Below are 21,097 nucleotides of genomic sequence, written 5' to 3' on the forward strand. Positions count from 1 at the left end.
GGCTAAGGCAGGCTCCCTGCCTGCCCTGGCCCTACGTCACTCCTGGAAGTGGCCAGCTTGTACGGCAGTGGCTACTGGAGTGGGGGGCAGGTGGCTCCGCTGCATGCTGCCCTCACCTGCAGGTAACACCCCTGAAGCTCCCATTGGCTGTGGTTCCCTGTTCCCAGCCAATGGGAGCAGTGGGGGGTGGTGCCTGGAGGCGAGGGCACCACACGGAGCCCTCTGCCTCTCCCATCCCCCAGGGGCTGCAGGGACATCGTGCAGGAGAGCCTGCCTTAGCCCCGCTGCGCCACAGAGCTGGCAATCCTGTGGGCCTGAATGAGAGTCCTGATGGGCCGGATCCATCCCGCAGGCTGTAGTTTGCCCTCTTCTGTATTATGGCTTATATTTGGGGCACCACTGTTGATATGAACTGCAACATTAACTCTTTTATAAGGCTACACAGTGGAAATTTGCTGTGAACTGGCATATCTTAATTTTGTAATCCAGACCAACCATGGTTTCCAGTCATTGTTTCTATTTCTTTCATTCATTTCATGTTTCTATTTGTGTCTGTTATTTAAGCTGTTCCTTTTGTTCAGACATTTGTACAACTTTTCATATTATGTATGTCTCAAAAGAGAAAGTGTTGTATATATGATCTACACTAGCTATTTTGTACATACTTGAGTTCTGAAACTAAAATATCTTACTCCATCCCTTCAGGAAGTTTACAGATTAGGTACAAGCTAGATAGCCATCAAGATCCAGATGTCTTTAGCATCAATTTCAAAAGCATGGCTGATGGGCTGCTTCATCGTGTCAAGATTAACAGGGAGGAGGAAATGCTCTATCTAGAGGTAATGCAGTTAAGCGAAAAAGTGGATTGTCATCAAATGGAACAAGACCCAAAGCAAAATAATATAAATAAATTCAATAAAAGGAGTACCCCCAACATAAATTGTATTTTAATACCTCAAGGAAATAAAGCAAAACACAGTAGACTCTTGCTTTAAAAGTGAGAGTCTAGGCAAAAAGATCCCCTTGACATTCACCTTGTCTGTTTTAAAAGGTCACTTCCACCTTCTCATTTCATTTCAGTAAGCAATATTTTCTAGTTCAACCTAGATTGTGTGAATGTGGAACACTCTACTAATTACCCCAACAGATAAAAGTTGTGAGTGGTTTTGTTTATTTTAATGAGGGTACAAGAGAGCAGTATTAGTGCACTGTAGAAATTTAACAATAATTTAAAATGAAGTATTTGGTTTTCAAAGATGAGCAGCCAAAGCCCTTATTTTCTTCAACAGCTATTGCTCAGCACTTGCTTAAGGACTAGGGGAAAACTTGCTAGGAAAATGTGTTTGTATCTACATTGAAGATTAGCTAACACAATTCATATTTGTAGAAACTGGCATTGGAAAAAGGGCCTATTGTAAAATAAATATTGATTATTCTGAACGTTACAAATCAAATAATATATTTGGATAAGAACTGGATGATGCAGTTATGCACTGTCACCAGCATTTCAAGGCAAGCAATTTATGTAATGGCTCTGGGAGCATAGCATTCACTGCATAACATTTAATTGTTTCATATTTAAAATTTCATTTTGAGATAAGTGAGAGCGTTTTTTTTAAAAAAAGCCTTTTGCATCTCTTCACAGGGCTTATCAATTATATTTTGCCTATAGATGAATACACAGGCTTTATCTAAATGTCTTAGAGAAAGGAGAATTGTATACTAGGGTGGGGATGTTTAAATGTATCTCAGCCACAATCATAGGGTTCTGAAGAAGTTATGCCATGTTGTTTATAAAATTATCTGCCTTTTAGTGTCTGATTCACTTTTTTAGTATTGCTATCCTAACCTTTATTGTACGAATGACAAGTTGTTCTTTTCTAGTCTTTTTCTTTCACCTTGTCTCATCCTCTCCCCTACCTACATATTACAACTGAATTCTCTTCCATTATGTGACTTCTGTTTCTCACTGAACAATTTTTCAGATTAACGAGAATGAAAGGATGCAGTTCGTTCTGTCTTCAGGTACAGAATTCAATGCAATCAAATCCCTTGTTCTTGGCAAGATTTTAGGTAAGTAGAACACCACACATTTTTTTCTGAAACATGGATCAAAATGTCATCATGCCACATAAAAAATAATAGCCCTAATCTTATTGAGAGACATTCATTGTCTTAGATTTAATTAGGCAGTGAGTGACAATCAAGATAGAAACTTCAGTCTTGTCAAAGTGCACATATAATCAAGGGTAAGTGCTTCCTGCGAGATGAGCAAGTGGATTCCATTAAAAATAATTTCACACTTATCTCTCTCATTTTGCAATCAAGCATAATGAAACATGGCATTTTTCTTACACTCTTGGAAAACGAAATCACAATCAAATCATATGTATAAACCCAGGATTAATCAGTAATTAGTTGATGTGTCAGAGACTCTTCCTTCAATTTGATTTTGAACAATGCAGCTAGGGTTAAGGTGTTGTAAGCTAAAATGTCCAGTGTTTTTTTTTTAATTGATTAAGTTATGCAGAGTAACCAAGTCATTCATCCAGCAGCGACTTGTCAATAGCTGCCTGTTATTTTTCTCTGTAATAAAGTTCTAGATGGAATTTACCTAACCCCCGTTGCCATTCTTATTATCCCTGTCAGTTTAATTAAAGAAGCTAGGAAGGATCATAACCATTGTCAAAGACAATCTTTTTATCATATTATTTGTTATGAGACCAGATTGACAGAGCAAAGGGTGGGAGTGGGAAGAATTTGAAGGGAATGCTATTTCCTTTGATAGTAAAGCAGTTAGAATACTGAATGTTGTTATATCTCGTTATCATGAGATGTTTAGTTTTGTATATGTCTTGCTCTTCCAGCAATTTTTGACACAATATGGAAACAGATCTATTTAGTAAATAACACCACTTTGACCTTTTTCACTGTTTTGTGATTAACTCAAAATATCCAACCTCCCATATTTAAAAGCTCATTTTTTTAGAAATTAATGTTGAAATGTATCTATTTGCTTAAAATATGATTGTGTGGGATGCAGGTATGGCTGATCTTAAATCTAGAAACTTGTGACTTTCAACAGCTAAGGAACTGAGTTTTCACCTCAGATTGCTATACTACTGAGGGAATTCTGCACCAAAATAAATAAATAAATAAATAAATAAATAAAATACACATAAAAATAAAATTTCTGCACACAATGTTTTAAAATTTTGCCAATTTTATTTGTCAAAAAATCAATGTGGAGGTTCCAGCATGGCAGTGGAGAGCACAGGCCACTGGCTGCATGGAGGTGGGAGATCACCCTCCCCTGGAACAGGGACTCAGCAGCGAGGCTGCACGTGACTCTGACACAGCAAAAGGGCTTGGCCTGCCCTAGAAACACCCTGGGCCCGGTCCTAAGTTCCAGCTGTAGCAGGGATGGGTAGGTAGGTAACCCAGCAGGATCCAAGTGTGGAGGAGCTTAGTGTGGGGGGCGGGGGATCCAGGTGTGGAGTGAAAGGGTTCTCTTAGGGTTGCCAACTTTGGTTGGACAAATTCTTGGAGATTTCATCACATGACATAATCTTTGATTAAAGATCAATCTTTAATTCCTGGAGACTCCAGGACAATCTTGGAGGGTTGGCAACCTGAGGTTCTATGTGGGGCAGTCTGTGTGCAGGCAGCTCATTGGGGATCTGGATGCACAGGGGCTTATTTGGGGGTTCTGGGTGCAGGGGTAATGGGACTCCTTGGCAGGGGGTCCAGGTGGAGGTAGTTGGGCCTCAGCATGGGGGGGTCTGGGTGTGGGGGGATCAGTGGGGTAGTATAGGTGCAGGCAGGGGGGCTCATGAGAGTGGAGTTTCAATGGGTCTGCTTAATGGAGGAGCTCTAGCTGCTGAGGGAATGCCACAACCTGACTCCCACTCTCCCCATTCCTCTACCTCATTTTCTTCCTCATCCCATCCCACTGCCTCATCTCCTCCCCTTTCTCTCCCCACTGTCCCCTGCCGCTATCCCTCTCCCCTCACTCCCACATACCCCTCTCCCTGCCCTATCCCATCCCCTGTCATTTTCCACTGTCTCTTCCCCATTTCCCACCCCCGCTCCTTTTGCCCTGCTGCATGCGGGCACTCACCCTTGTACAGAAAACAGGATGGTGCCCAGCACACATAGAAGGGGTACAAGATTGGCACTAGAACCCAGAAGGCAATGTGCAGCTACCAAGTCAGTGAGCCCCGCAGCACCCTCCCCACTTGGGCAGCTCTACACTCACAGAATAAGGGCGTAGAGATACATGACCTCACATGTTCCCCAATGCCTCTGTTTGCCTTCTCCCCCATCTATACCCATGGGCACCTCCAGACCTTCCCATCTCCATGATTTGCCTCTCTGCTGACTTCTCTGGACTGGAAATGACGTGCCCGCACTGCTGGAGAAGGGTGCATGACCACTCTTGCAGCTTGCCTTTGCTTCCCTGCAGAAAATGATGAGGAAGCAAAGAAATCTGCTTAGGACATGAATTCTGCGCACACACTGTGGTGCAGAATTCCCCCACAAATAGTATATGGGATATATTTACTTTATTATATTCCTTCTGTTGGTATAGGAACACTTTCTGTGTTTTATACATTACCTTCCCATAAACAGAAGTTTTAAAAAGTGATTCTTAACACAGTTTTACAAGGCTGAGTTTAATGGTATTTTACTGCCTAGTGTCTAATGTGCTCCTTGTGGTACAGTACATCTGGGAATAACACCACAGCCTTGGTAAATAACTATTTCTGGAATAGTAATAGATCCAGAAATACTATCTGAGAATGAAGATGGAACACAAACAATAACTTCCACTGAGAGGTAGAGCCTGGATGTCAAAATGTCCATTCTGCCATTGGACTGGTGTGGTAAGCTTGGAAATAATTATTTGTCTACAGACATGTATTCACAGGTTATCATAGCTAAAAGCTTTACATACATTAAAGGCATTGTGAAAGCTGCAATTAGTTCCCCTCATCCTCTTGGGATAAATGAGGTCTTAATTTGTTAACACTATTAGTTCTCTGCCCTCCCCTAAGTTTAATTTTGGACTGTACAGATTCTATTGGACTAAACTGATTTTATACTAGCTTCAGGTTGGCCATAAATCCTGCATTGTAATGTGTTGATATAGAGAGACAGAATTAAGGTGCCTGCTGTTGTCATATATTGTTTTAAAGATAGATTGTTCAGGATAATCCTTACATAAAACCACATAGACTAACAATAGTATTTGTGGATGCCTTCATTCAGAATTATTTGATTTTGACATCACTTATGTGATTAATTTAATAATCTTGTGTAGAAGATAATTAATCTAAGCATACTAATACCCATAGTGATAATTAGTGTTGACCAATATATGCTGGCAAGTGCATACATCATATTAATAATATCATTATCTGCATCATTAAGCACAAATAATATAATAGTTTTATAGGCCAAATGTACTATATGCCTGTTCTGCTATTGTCAATATCCCATAACACCTTGCATTAGCTGAAGTAAGCTTTGGCATACAGGAAACATCTCAAAATCAAGATATGTTCATTATCTATCTTAGTACAAGACTGAAGTCTTCATGGACCAGTACCTGGAATGCTAGTACCCAAAACTAAGTAATGGAAGGAACAGAACAAGTTCCAGGAACTGAGACAATTGAGGGGTTTGATTTTAGAGACATGTAAAGAGATGTGTAACTTGTAAAATCATCATATAAACAATACCAGCTGAAATGTGTAATTTTGGGAGCATGCTTTCTGTGTAAGGTGAATGTAACATCGCTGCACAGAACACCTTCCTGGAGACACACCGAACCTTTTTCCTGTGCTGTATTATTATTAGCTTAGAGCAGTAAAACTCAAAATCCAGGAATGCTTTTGGGCAGTAAGCACAAAAGCGGCATGAGCACTCTGAAAGTATCATCTGTGTAGAAGACAGCATTAGCAGAAATATACAGTAGGAGATAAAAATGCAGGAAATAGATTCCGCTTTAAAAACAGCGACAGGACGAATAATCATCACATCTGAATCATTACCTAAGTCTTTGAAAAGTAGTAATTTCCCAGTGCCAAACATACACTTCAGTTGCAAAGTAATGATAGTATCATAGTGGCACCATTCAGGTACAGGAATTAAGGATTTGACAGCTTTTCCATTATAAAACCTCATATTAAGGAGTTGATCATTTATTTGCAGAAATCAGTTTGATGTTAAAGCATGGGACATAAATTCTAGTGGAAGTAACAATCTATTTTGATCAAATTTTGAAATTAAGGGACAGATTCTATCATTCAGCCAACCTGCATTTTGTGCAGGACCAGAGATGGGGAATTCTTCCGTTTTCTAGTGGCTTTGAATCACCATTGTGCTAAGCACTGTACCAATATAGAACAAAAAACACACTCCTGCCCCAAAGAGTTTATATGCTAAGTACAAGACAAGATACAACAGATGGATATAGATGGACTGATGGGGAAGTACAAGTTAACAGTGAGACAATATTCATTAGCCTGATAGTCTGTAGGCTCAGCACACCAGCACCCTAAGTGTTGTCGGGGGGGGGGGGGTTATGCATCAGAGCAAAGGAGACTTTAGAGAAGGGTTTTGATGGTGGATGATGAGTTAGTTTTGTGAACATTTATGGGGAGATCTTCCCAAATGTAAGGGACAGCATGGGAGAAAGCACAACGGTGCTTGTTAGAAAATTTAACAAGTGGGCAATGGAGGCTGACATCATGGACCAATCATAGGCTGGAGCTGATCTTTCAGATCTGAATGAGAGATGAGAGATAGAATGGGGCTAGACCGTAAAGGTCCTTGAAAATGAAGACAAATAGCTTCTAGAGGAGAGGAGCTATTGGAGGGATGCAAACAGAGGGGAGACAGTGCCCAAGGGACAGGCTAGGAAAATGATCTTTGCAGCAGTATTCTGAATGGATCTGAGCAAAGCAAGGTTGCATATGTTAAGACCAGAGAGAAGGATATTGCAGTAATCAGGATGTGAGATTGAGAGATTAGAGGATACATGTGAATGCATATGAAAGGCTGTATCTTAGAGAGGTACTCAGAAAGAAGCAACAAGATTTAGATGTATCCTGGATGTGAGGAAATAGTGGCAGGTGCAAGATGAAGATGACATCCAGGTTAAGGGCCTTGGTGACAGTCAGGATGGTGCTGTTGTCCACAGTGATTAAGAAAGTAGCAAGGAGGGCTGTGGGAGGGTGAGGAGCGAAACTATTAGGAGCGCTCTATTTTAGGCACATTGAGCTTGAGCTGACAGTTGATATACACAAGGAGATATTAGGCAGGCCAACATTTTGGTTTGGACAGGAGACAGATCTGGAGCAGAGAGGTAGATCTGTAAGTCGTCAGCATAGAGATGGTAGTTGAATTGTGTTTGCAGATGAGATTACCCAGAGAAAAGGCATAGAGGGAGAAGAGAAGAGGACCAAAGAAATCCCTGCAGAAAGCTGGTGGGTGCATGAGAAGGATTCTCCATGGGACACACAAAAGGAGTGATTGCAGAGGGACCAGGAGAAGCAGGAAGGAACAGTCATGGAAGCCAAAGGATGATATGATTTCACGAAGATCATTTACAGTGGTGTCAAAGGCTGCTGACAGGTCAAGAAGGGTGAGGCTGAAGTACTGGTTCTGAACATTAGCTAGGACAACGTCATTAGAGACTTTGGTGAGAGTAGTTTCAATAACAGGCAAGGGTCAGAAGTTGGAATGTGAGGGTCTCGGCATGAACTGCAGGACAGGAACTCCATGTAGAACTTGTAGACAGTGCATTCAATAATCTTAGATGAAAGGGAGAAGAGAGTTGGGGTGCTAGTTGCAGAGACAAGTGGAGTCAAGGGTGTGTTTTTATTTTGTTTCTTATGAGAGAGCCTAGTGCATGCTTGTATTGCAACAGGAAAAAGCCAGAGGAGAGTTAGAGATTAAAGAGAAGAGCAAGGGAAGGATTCAAGTTCTTAATAAAATCAGCCTGTTAAAACCATGGTGTTTGTATTCACCTATACAAATGCTGCAGTGAAACAGCTGCCAATCAATAGTTGCTTAAAAAATCCTACTTCTGTCCACCAGCCCTGCATTGCTGTTTAAAACCACAGTAGAATGGCATTTAAAAGCTGGTTTAAAAAAAAAAAACTGTTATGGAAAAATTTGTAATTTTCACATAATTGGAATTCAGTATGTCTCTGCAGTGAGTATATAGTACTCAATTTTACTATGCATCTCCGAGTCACTGGTAAAATATGTTCTGAGTCTGCTATATAGCTGCCTTCGTTTATTGTACATGTAGGTGTCATCCAGAGAGTTCACATGGGAGATATTTTAAACTCTTATTATTTCACAAGATTTTTTATTTATTTTAGTCAGCAAAGGCACAGATGCAACAAATGAACAATACAGGATACTTATCTGGGGAAAAGTTTCTACAAACTTGTAGTACCGGATGTAAACCTAGCTATTCAGGAATTTAGTCAAGATGAGTCAGTTTAAGGGAAATTCTGTTGGCAGAATATTTATTTGCTATGTTTTAATTTAATCTTATTAATTCTAGTACTTGCATCAGGGTGGGAAGTAACAACTTTTGAAATAAAGCCATGTAACTATTTGTTACTCTCTTCGCTTTCGCATTTAGATTGTTAATGAAAGCAGCAAGAAATTTCATGAAATATCGTGTTGTTTCCTGTTTTCCCTATTGATGATTTTTGTCAGAAGTAAACATGTTTTACTCTTGTAACTAGATAAGAAAGAGGGCTCTGGAATTGTCGTAGGCACAGAAAAGTGATTATGCAATGAAAGAATATTAAATTGAGCATTCTCACAGCAACTACTTATCAGTATTAAATAATACAAATATTTTTAACTTTCTAATACTTCTGTTCCAGCAGAATAGTTGGCCAGTATACTCCATCCACTTTGCAATATTTAGTAACACTACAATCTTGTATTTAAATGATTTCACCAGAACTTTATATTAGTTATTCTATATATTCTGTTATTTTCATGTTTTCAAAATTTCACAGTTTAAATGAAAATATCTATGTTACAGACATGCAGCCAGATGTACCCCCTGCAGACACAGAAATATATCCACTCATGCTAGCGGATCAATGCTGACTGTTTAGACCATGCTTTCATATGAGGATATAATAGTTGTGTCAGCAAAAATGTGCATGTAGCCATTGTGCCCACAAAACTATGTACAAATGCAGAATTTTGTACAAGTGTGCAGGACCAGCTCCAAGTTTTTTGCCGCCCCAAGCAACAAATTTTTCCTGTACTCCGCCCCTTTCCCACCCCATTCCAACCTCTTCTCCAAATCCCCAGCCCTGCCTCCTCCCCTGGGCGCACTGCATTTCTCCTCCTGTACCTGGGAGGGAGAGGGGAGAAGCGGAGCGGCCGCATGCTCGGGGGAGGAGGCGGTGGTGAGCTGGAGGGGGGAGCAGTTCCTTTGCCCCCACCTCAGGGTTACTTCCTGCGGCCCTCCCTGCACTCCCCACCGCCATAGCTCACCTCTGCTCCACCTGCTCCCCTGAGCGTGGCACCGCTGCCGCTCCGCTTCTCTCCCCTCCCTCCCAGACTTGCCGCAAAACAGCTGATTTGTGCGACAAGCGTGGGAGGGAGGGGGGAGAAGCAGAGCGGCAGCACGTTTGGGGGAGCAGGCGGCAGTGGAGCAGAGGTGAGCTGGGCGGGGAGCGGTTCCTCTGCCTCCTCCCCTCCAGGCTTACTTCCTGTGGCCCTCCCCGTGCCCCCCACTGCCAAAGCTCACTTCCTCTCAAGGCCGGCTCCCGACTTTTTGCACCCCAAGAAAAAAAAAAAGGCAGCCAGAGTGCTGCCCCTTGGAAAGTGTCGCCCCAAGCACCTGCTTGGAGCACTGGTGCCTAGAGCCAGCCCTGCAAGTGTGTTTTTAATGCACCATTTAAATGTAGCTCTGAATGTCAAAAATGAATAGTGTTTCTGTTTTGCTAAGTGACAGTCATGAAAGTCTAGACAGACTGTAAAAAGTCAAGCAAATAAAATAATTCAACATAAAATTACACTTGACAGGAATTTGAAACCTTGATTATCATCATCATAGTTGGAAATTGTCCAGGAGAGAGGTCAAACAGAAGTCTCTTGTTTGCACTAGTTCCTTTTTTAAAGTATTCTCTTAAGATTTATGTGTCTGCTAGCCTTCTGTACTCCATTGAGGACAGATAGATGAAGCAGAATTCAAAACAAGCTCTTTGTAGAAGGAGGTAGCGTAGGTAGGATAACTTTATCTTAATTTTATGAATCATCTCAAAATACACTTAGCAAATGAGCTGAAATGCTGGTATAAAAATACCTGCATGAAAAGTGCAGAGCTACAGTGTACCACAAAACTAATTTCCCCCTTCCCCCAACAACACATTATTTTCAACAACATGCCATTACTACAAATGGTCAGGAAACTCTAGACTTCAGATACGTTATTTTGTTTAGGAGGGTAAATGAGTGAAATTCACACACAAAGATTATTAAATATCCAAATCTGTTTCTATTTAGAAAAGCACATTGGCTGCCTAGCACCAAATGATTTATAATGGCAAAGGATGCCAGGTTTTCTATCCTGCTCAGTTTTTCCATCTTACTCACAGTTAGACAAAAGGTTTCTTCTTCATACGCATCTTGGGACAATCGTTGTCCCCTCTCTAGCTTAAAGGGCTTCTCTGTATGATTCTTCTCTCGAGCTGCTCAACTTCATTGGTAAGGGTATATTCCCATGATTCTGATGGTGCTGTGCTGACACTGCCCCAAACCTATTAAAGAGCACATAGCAGTGAGGCAAATTCACCCATTTTAGCAGCTCTAGGCATGACTTTTGGCTGTTTCCCATCATTTGCCGTACCAGCAGTGCAGCTCCAGTGTTAGTATGGTGGGAACACTAGTGTAGACCAGCTACTGGCCATTTAACAACCATGTTCTTTAGATAAGTCTCTACTGGAGGTGGTTAATTTTATCATACTTTTATAGACTCTGTCATTTGAAATGAGCAGGCAGTGTCCCAGTAATGTTTGTTTAAAAATTTCTTTTGAATTAAGCAGAAAGTGTCTGATGAAGGTGTTAAGTTTTATATTTTGCCAGCCGCTATCCAGGTTTTCATTTCACATGGTAAGACTGAGTTGGTCATCCCATTCACCACATAGCAACAAACTAATGTACAAGTATTTACTAATATCATGGTAACACCTTCCAGCACTGTAAAGGTTATGAGCTAATTTCTGTGCTTAGACTGAGCATATGTACTATCAACTTTGTAATACATCTCTACCTCGATATAACGCTGTCCTTGGGAGGCAAAATATCTTGCCACGTTATAGGTGAAACCGCGTTATATTGAACTTGCTTTGATCCACCGGAGTGTGCAGCCCCACCTCCCTGGAGCGCTGCTTTACTGCATTATATCCGAATGTATGTTATATAGGGTCACATTATATCGGGATAGAGGTGTATTTGGTAATGTAGAGGCTGTGATTGTATGATATAACTTGGACAGAGCTCAGAAACTTATTTTCTGTAAGCATATCTTTGGGGCAGTTAATATTATGTGTAACCCAGAATTCTTTCTTTAAATTAAATTTGTCAGCACAGATAAGTTCTATCCACATTCCAGAGTGGATTGCTGGGTGGTGAGTAGACAAAGGGCTTTGAAAGGGCAATACTTTTTATGAAGGTAACCCAAAAGACAGTTAGTAGTTTGGGTTTTTTCCCCTTTAGTGAAGCAGGACAGGTATCATGTTTAACAGGTACACTAGATTGGACCAATATTCATTTTTAACATTTCTCAAGCAAGGCATCTGTATGAGTTCCCAGTATCTGAGGTCTGCAGTTGTTTTTTGTTTGACAGATATGTGAGTGGTGGAAAGGAGTAGTGAATTTGTAGAAATAATATGATCCAATAATGTACATATTTATGAGTAATAGCATAGTATAATATGTAATTTTCATGAATGTACTTTATTTCTTTGCAGAATGAAAGAGAGATACATTTTAATTTAAATATTTTAGTTGCATTTGAATCTTTTTGCTTCGCAACTTACTATAGTGAGTTAACTGCATGTCCTTCAGCAGACTAGCAACTGTCATCCATTAAAAAAAAAATGTTGAATGTATCTGGCTGTCTTTTCGTTAAAGACAGACAAGAAAGGAATTCAGCAAATCTACATCTGTTGTTGTAGCATAAATATAGTCAGAGGAATTCACGTTCATTATTTAATTATTTCTTCTTTCACTTTATTTTGTACATTTGTACTATGATAGTTTTTTTCCCCCCTTTTGATTGACAGAAAGTAATGATATAGATCAGGACACAATGAAGGCAAACTCTCAGGGGTTTGTTGGATGTCTGTCTTCAGTGCAGTTCAACCACTTTGCTCCTTTGAAGGCTGCATTGCACCATACCAGCTCAGCCCCAGTCATTGTAAAGGGACGCTTCACTGCATCTAACTGTGGTACTTCAACTGGAGCTGATTCAACATCAAGTGAAACAACCCATTCATTTGCAGGTAGCATATGGCTATCACTTGTTTTACCCTCTAAAACACAAGAAGAGTTCTCAGACCTTCATTAGTGTCTGTCTTTTTTATGTGGGTATAAATGACAGGGGTAGATTGAAAATGTGCTCTATTCTCTTTCTTCTTATCTTCCATTTTTCTATCCTCTGTCATTTCCTCTTAATGTTTTCACTTTCCTGTTCACCTCCACATAGTGTGATTTACAACACTGAGCTTTAGAACCATGTAGACCCACACTAACTTCACAGTTCCATACTGTGTGTGAACCATAACCATATAGAAGTATCTTGAGAATCTTCCTTTCTACTTGTCTGTCATTTTCCTTTTTTTTCTGTTGCAGATCATTCTGGACCAATAGATGAGGGAGAGCCCTTAGCTAATGCAATCCGAAGTGACTCTGCAATTATTGGAGGTAATAGGGACTATAAAGGCTTTACTGGAGCCATTTTTAAATTAACTTTGAATCTTTCAATGCTAAAGTGAAGTCATTGGAACTTTTGGGTGCACAAGGAAAATAGTATCAAATTAAAAGAAGCTCTGTTTTACTACAAAGTGTTAGGTGCTAAGTGCAAAAGTCAAAATGATGTTTTAAAATATCAGTAACTCTTGTCTACTTATTATATTAGCTTTTTTAGTGACAGTTTATATAAATATTTGAATACTCTGTTGATGCAAGCATTTTAAGAACAGTTTACTCAGTTGCTTAATGCAAGTATGGATACCTACTTGGATACCTTAGGGCATACAGCATATATTCAAGGAAAGAGCATTTTTATGGCTTTTTGGCTTTTAAAATGATTCACTTTTGCAAATGGAGCATGTTCAAAGTGAGGAAACTCTTTGTTAAATAGATCTCAGCAGCACAGCTTTTGCCTTGCCTTTATGCTTGAGAAAATGGAGAATTTGCATGGCTTGAATGCCTGCTGTACCACAAGGCAGGTTTCATTTTGGTTTGCCATTCAGTACAAGACACTCAAGGATTGAGTGCCATTTGCACTGATTTTCAGTGTTTCAAAAAAGTTGAAGAATAAAATCCACATTAAGATGTTAAAAATATAGTTATTGTTGATCAGAGTATTGTTTTTCTTGCTTCTCCTTACAATTTCTGCTGATCTTCCTTACTGCTTTTTCAGGAAAATCACATATAGTTCTTGTTTAAGCATTTTTTAAGAAAATCTGTTTTTATTAAAGGTTCTACAGTGGGAGAATCATACACAATTTAATCATTCAACATGAAATAAAATGGCACTTATCTTGTGTAAGTCTCATTTTATTTTGAGACTTATTATTGTATTGTCAATAGAAAACCTTGAAATTGAGTACTATGGATTTGGAGTCAGCAAATCAAGGTTTGGCTCTCGCAGACTTCTCAGAACTTTTGAACTGAGCTGCTAGAAAGCCTAACAATTTTTTCTCTTCAGAAGGATAAGCTTCAGAGAAGTCAAGCAAGTCTGATAATGTGAGTCTGGGGACAAAATACTCTCAGTAGAATTTCAGTTTCCACAAATGATGCTGGAACAAATATATGATAGTGACATTCTTTTAAATAGCTATCCCGTGAGAGTTTTCTGATGGTATTTTTTTTTAATTTGGAAGAGGAGAGAAGAAGGAATTTCTCTTTGGTCTTAAAAATGGTTTTTCTGCTATATCATTCAGTGATTTAATTTCAATTAGTGATTTGAACGGAAAAAGGAGAGTCCATCATTTGTCTTCTGTGGTTAAATTCTGAATATGTTTGTTTTGCAAGGGCCTTAAGAGCCTGAATATACAAAGTACAAAATTTAGTGGAATAAAACTACCAAATCTTCCCTCCAAGTATAAGGGATTTATAACAACAGAATCTGCAGTCACATATAGAACAATGGTGGCATCCTCTACCCAATATGGCAGATGATTAATGATGTATTGTTCACACAAGTCACCTCCTTAAAACCACTAAAACAACAATTGATCAAAGGTTGCCTGCTTAAATAGTAGTGCTAAAGTCTGCAGTTTTGGGGCAAATTCTGGAACACTTTTGGTTAACAAGGTTGAATACAGAAGGTTGATGGTGCTTTTACTTTTGTTACTAATGTTTGGGAGAGCCCAGAGATGTCCTGAAATGACATTAGAATTGTATTAGAAATGTCCTGAAATTATATGTAGTGTCCTGAAATGAATGGATACTTGTATACATGGTAAAGGTATGAAAAGAAAAGTATGAGGTTAATATTATTGGTACCAGGTTCAATGAATAGTAATCAGATTTGAGGACTTCTCAACCAAAAATTCTAGAAAATAAAATAGATACTTCTGCTTATGGCTTTAGGACCTGATCCAACTACAGTACTTTTAAGATTAATAGAAAGACTCGTTGATTTGACTGGGGTTTGGACCAGGCCTCAGCTAGCCATACAAAATATTTATTTCTTTTACAGTGTGTTTTCCATATTTTACCAAACACTTTGTATAGCATGGACATGCACAGTTCAGTCACTTCATCAACCTTGACTCTGCCTTGTAATAATGACATGCACTAACCAAAGGATTATGGTTAAGGTCTCATAGTGTTTGCAGTCCCAGATTAAATCGAATCGATTTTTATAGATAACTTTTTTTCCCACATTTTTCCTCACAGTACACTACTGAGCAGAGTTAAGGTTATTTAGGTTTCTTAATTGTGCATTTCCATATCTTAACATGTTTGAATTTCTTTTAAATTAATCCTTAACTTTGAATTTCCTAGGTTTATAATGCCTGTTTTGGGAATAACTGCAACATCCCTGTAATGTTTTTCACTCTTAAATTAAATTGGTACTGTCAACCTTAATTAGATTTACATTGTACGTAGCATGTTATACATATATTTGTTACAAACTTGAGAGGATCTTAGAACTATCCTCTATTCTGGAATTTAGTCATTCATTTGTCAAAATTTCCTTGTAAATCAGGAAGACTATTCAGTACCAAACTATTATGTCTTCTCATAGGAGAAAATTAGCTTCACTCCCACAAAGTTTGAAAAATAATGGCCTATGGGTGTGAAGACGAGTGAGCCGAGGGGGTGAAATCCAACATTTAACCCAGGGCTGAACCCTCTATGACTGCTATTCAAGGCTATAGGGCCACCACTCTAGCCAAAGGGGCCACTAGGTTAATGTAAAAGTGAATTCCATAACCCCCTCACCTAGGTCATCTGTGGCCCACTCCATCATCAACCTTCATTCCCATTTTTTGTGGGAAGTGAGAAGTATGCAGACATATTTGTACAGCCTCATGCAGGACCCTATGGTACAATAAAGTCATGATTAAGAAACGTATGTTTTCCTTTGTGCCATGGATGAATTCCACCCACAGATAATTTCTGTCGGTGGGGATTTCAGTTATTTTGGTGTCACTGAATAACATTTATTTGAGGAAAAAATGCTACTTATGGGCTCAGTCCTGCAAGGAAAGGTTGATTCAGACAAAAAGGGATTGAGAACCCTCCCTACCAAAGGGCCCCTCCAGCAAACCAAAGTGTCACCCCCATCAAAAGTGCTTCTGAATCAAGCACTTTTCCTAGGTTAATTTGTTAGACAAAGTAATAGGGGAGGGGGGCAATTATAAGGTCCAATCACCGTGGTATCGAGGCATATGAGGAGTCTTATGCACACAGTTTAATTTTTCATTCTAGTGAATATAAATTTGTGATTATTATGATACTGAAATGGAATTGTCTCAGCCAATCAGATTTTTCAAGTTATGCCATTCCTTACGTTCTGATTGGTTCTGGGTGTCTGATTTATCTAGTCTTTGTAATTTTCTCAGTAATGGTATGCTATTCTAATATTCTGCCAATCAGAGTGCAGATAGTTTTATTGTAAGTGCCAAAAAATCAATAATTCACACAGCTCTAGTGTACACACAGTTTTTGTGCTGGTTTAGTTATATCCGTTAAACCCCTAATACTAATATAAGCACCTTTCTACAGGTATAATTGCATTAACACATAAGGGATTGTACCACCTTAATGCTATTGCTTTAGAAAATTGTGCATAGATAAGCCCTCAGAGTATGTGTGTGCTATTACAGTAAAATAAAACAGTGTACATCCTGGTGTATAATAAAGTCCAGATCATCCAGTCAGTCTGCACTCAAACATCAGTGAGATTTCTATAGAGAGAGAAAAATTGCACAAGGTCCTTGTAACTTCATATAAAATGAAGCATTTTGAAGATGGTAGATTTTTATGAGATGATGACAAATGGCCAAATCCTTGCTTTTATTTTAGAATGAAGGCATTGTTTTAATTTACACTATGTGGCTGATATGGAACTGTAAGCATTTCTCTTTTTCTTGCCCTACCCTGTTACAGGAACCGTACTATAAATCTTCGGTGCTGGCAGCTTAAATCTTATCTGCCCAATCTATTTAGTCTCCTATATGGTGACCATCACCATGGTATCTGAGTGCTTCCCCAAATTATAAGTGTACAAAGATATTTTTCTCACGCTTTCTTTTTCCTCCATTCAGCAGGCTCTGGACTATTGGATTATTGTTATGATGGTTGGTGTGGTGGTGGGTATTGTGTGGCAAGGCTAAATCAAAAACATCTGAAGAAGTGGCAAAGTCAACGCTATCTATGGAGCCGCAAATATTCCTGTTCATTCAGGGACCAGGCATGCACACACCTCACCCATCACACACAGTGACACAATCTTGATTACAGGAAGGAAAAGAACCCAACATTTTTCCACTTAGGGGCCCGAAGAACATATGGTCAGCCTCTTTTTCAATCAAACATGTCTTGATTATTATGACAAACATCTAATAGTAGACTATAATGATACAGTATAGATGTAGGGCTTGATTCAGAGTAGGGGACATAAGTTAGGGCTGTGAACACTTGCCCACCCCTACTTGTGCTTCCAAGGGAAACTGCATATGAATGAGGATTTTCTTCTAAGAAGCACCATCATATCTGGGGATGGGAAGCATTATACCCTGGCTAGATGCCATAAAAGGATGTCCAAGAGAGGCATTGAATTAGCACTTCTTCTGAACGCTCCTCACTCCTTACATTTTCTGGCCAGGTCTGTTCATTTGTGGGCTGCATCAGTTTGCTCTGAAGTTCTAGTTTCATTGGGAGTTTCAGGGGGATTGTTGTCATACTTCCATTTCCCATCTTGGGGGGTCCCACCACATTGGTTCTACAGCACACACTGGTTGAACCAGAGCTATGAACCTCACTTATTATTTGTCTAGTATATCTGATCAATTTTCTCTCCTCCTCTCTCCTCCACAGGTGTGATAGCAGTTGTGATATTCATCCTGCTTTGCATCACTGCCATAGCTGTACGCATTTATAAAAAAAAAAGCGTGTATCAAAAAAATGAGGCAAAAGGATCAGAAAATGAGGACAGTGCCGAGACTGCCCTGAAATGTGAGCTCAGCATGCAAAATACAGTCAACGAAAATCAAAAGGAATACTACTTCTGATTGGCATTTATGATTTAATTAAATATAATTATGTGACAGTTTGACTTTCTTGCTAAGCCAGGGGCTCTCAATGGACAAAAAAGCTCTTGCACTCAAAGTAAATGCAATGGATTTGAGACCTATTATACTGCATATGTTCAGTCTCAGTGATTGCTGTAGGAAGTCTCTTTAAATTACATGCATTCCTTAGCTATTATACCGTAAATGCATTTTATGTAACAGTGAATTAGATATTGTAACCAATTTCATTGTTGGTAGTTTCCGACTGTTCTGATGTGACCTTCTACAACTGAATTTTAACGTGAATGCTGAATATGGTATTTAAGTGGGAATTGTTAAGCTATTGCCCCCATCCAGCTCTTTAAAATCTGTGATTCAGGCATTTTGTTCAAGGTCAAAGTTGAACTGTAATGTTTACTTGAGAAACTCTGCTATGTTGCTTTATAGTGATTCCCAGTGACTTCCTCATATTGAATCCCTTTGGCCAATGTCAACTTCTACTTGTGAGCCATCAAGCCAGATACCCAAAACTAAACAAAACCCTTATTTATTTTTCTGTGTGAAATGACCAATGATGTCATTAACAGATCAGTTTCTAACCTGGCTGTGAAGAATGGGGTAATTGGATCCATTTGGCCCTTTTCATTCAATTGGATACACTGGCAATCTTTAGCTACTGAATTTAATTTTGAAGTTTGCAGTTCTATCAGGGTGCAAGCTGAAGTGTGCCTAAAGTGTACCAGTAAATTATACAAGCTCTTTCATCACGTGTTTAGCAGTGGATCGCAGCAAGTTACCACATTATTTGCATAATTCAGCACCCTCTGAATGCTGCTTATTTGTAAAGATGAGTAAAATATTATTCATTTATTGATTATCATTAATAATAACAGCAAGTGAACAAATAGAGTACCTGGGCTGGTAAATTTTGGAAATTGGAAATTTATCAATGCATCCTAAATGTAATTGTCTCCTTTCACTACAAAAGGTATGCTCTCTGGAAGCAGCAGAGATATGATCTTCCAAGTCTCGAGGTTAATTTGTATAAAATAAAGGAAATCAGTTTCTCTTTTTGATCCTGGTAAGATAAGACATTTTAAAAATAGCACACTTCCTGATCCTCTAATTATCTTGCACTGCACTCCATAATAATACCTAATAATACCTCAGTGAGATATTACAGTAAATTATAATAACTTCCCTTCAAAGCCAAACATATAGAATCATTAGGACAAAATTTCAAAAGTTTGGCCTCTAAGCCTGAGCCATTCTGGAACATAAGCTTTTCTGGAGTTACTAAGCATTGTGTGTCTAAAACCTGGATTTAAGAATGCAAATATCATTTCTGTCTGAAAAGATAGGGATGGGATTTTAGAAATTACTCAGTGCTGACCTAACTGCTTTCATTGAAGCCAATGGTAGTACCCACTGAGTCAATGGGAATACGGTTAGCTCAACTCTGAACACTTTTGAAAATCCCACCCTAGACGTCCAAATACATTATCTGAACACAAAAGTCTGAGGCAGTTGGCCAAAAACGTGTATATGTAAAATTGCTTTACAGAAATGATAAGTGCAAATTTAGAGGTTGAGCTGAAGTCTCTTTGACAATATGTTCCTTTAGGTTTGTTTTCCCTCCTCGCTTTTATTGACTCCTCACTGGAGTCTCACAGTCCCTTTACAGCTCCTCTTTATGTCTAGGTGTACATTTCTCCCCTTGTTGAGATTGGGAGCCTTTTCAATGACACATCCCGTAGGCTGGGGCACACAGTCTTCTTCTGTCCCTCTTCTTTATTCAGTGCTGAGTTTTTCCTACATTTCCTGGGTCATAATCATTAAACATTTTTTTATTGCAATTGCCTCTAGTCTGGTTTAAACTTTCCCTCTTCTCCCCCTGCCCCAAACCTGTTCTTAAAGAGGGAAGCACCTTGTCCCTCTTTAAAGCCCTGAGCTAAAGCGTATTGAATTCAATGGGCATCCTTCCATTGCCTTCACTGGGCTTTGGATCAAATCCCTCTTTCACTAATGATTCTCCCAATATTTTCCCTCCTCCATAGCACTGGTATGAAGGTCCCACCCTCCTCTATTCATTATGTGCAATTGCTATTCCAAATAAACACTTGATGTAAGAACCCCATTTAAACTACTTATACCTTTATGAGTCAAGGGTGCAACAATGACCATATGGGACAGGACTAATCTCTGTGTGATATTGGGGATCTTAATGTGTTGGATGCTGCCACCACAAAGAAATATTTGATTGAATTATAAAAGAGACACTACACTTTGTGGGCATTTCCCACATACGTTTCAGATTGTAATAGAAACCCAAAGTGTATCCACACCAGGACAAGTTGGGAAATATACAAATTTAACATTCTAGTTACCTGTTGTTTGTTCCTCCATTTGTTTGTTTTAACTTTGTTTTTGAGTGTCAAATGGAACGAAAAACTTCTTCTTTCACTTTCTGGCAAGAGAATGATTGTATTCTTTCATTATTCATTGATGAGTGTGGAGGTTTTTTTGTTTGTTTGTTTTTGTTTGTTTTAAAGGCAACAGGAAGGCCATAGCTCAGTAAAGACCCATTCTGCAAAATAATTAAGTATGAAAAAAAAGAATCCCAGTGTGAATGATATACTATGTTTAAGAACTTTTATGGCATTTTACTGTGTGAAGAAAAAAAAACGCATGGGGGTTGTTGAATGCACATCCACACATTTGTAGTAGCATACAGTAATTGCATCTCTCAGAAGGAATAAATGCCCATTTTCTGCCATAGAAAGACTGATCATATATTCATAGATGGAGTCTGGTATTTACAGGTTCGGAGTCAATGAAACAACATTATCCACTATTTGCTGCCTTCTTATGGGTACAACAAAATGGTGCACCAAAGTGCACTGATACATTGTACACCATTGTGCTGTCCCTTCCTTGACCCTCTTATCCCAATGTGTAATCTTTTGCCTCCCTCTGTGAATAAAACAATTTTTAAAATAAAGTGAGGAAAATATTGTTAAAAATTTGTATAAAAATGTTTAAAACTTAGGACAATATACTGATTCTCTCTT

General features: G+C 39.1%; 1 protein-coding gene across 1 annotated transcript in view; it reads left to right on the forward strand.

The window, feature by feature from the left end:
- The window catches only part of CNTNAP4 (contactin associated protein family member 4), a 291,312-nt gene extending 270,677 nt beyond the window's left edge, over window positions 1-20,635 (forward strand). The window contains exons 20-24 of the mRNA XM_075067493.1: window positions 706-839; window positions 1,986-2,073; window positions 12,339-12,557; window positions 12,907-12,978; window positions 17,833-20,635. Of these exons, the coding sequence (XP_074923594.1) occupies window positions 706-839; window positions 1,986-2,073; window positions 12,339-12,557; window positions 12,907-12,978; window positions 17,833-18,026 (707 nt within the window). The 3' untranslated portion in view covers window positions 18,027-20,635. The remainder of the gene's footprint in view (window positions 1-705; window positions 840-1,985; window positions 2,074-12,338; window positions 12,558-12,906; window positions 12,979-17,832) is intronic.
- Window positions 20,636-21,097: the final 462 nt, after the last annotated feature.

The sequence above is a fragment of the Chelonoidis abingdonii genome, chromosome 6, assembly GCF_003597395.2.
Source record: "Chelonoidis abingdonii isolate Lonesome George chromosome 6, CheloAbing_2.0, whole genome shotgun sequence".
NCBI classification, from domain to species: domain Eukaryota; kingdom Metazoa; phylum Chordata; order Testudines; family Testudinidae; genus Chelonoidis; species Chelonoidis abingdonii.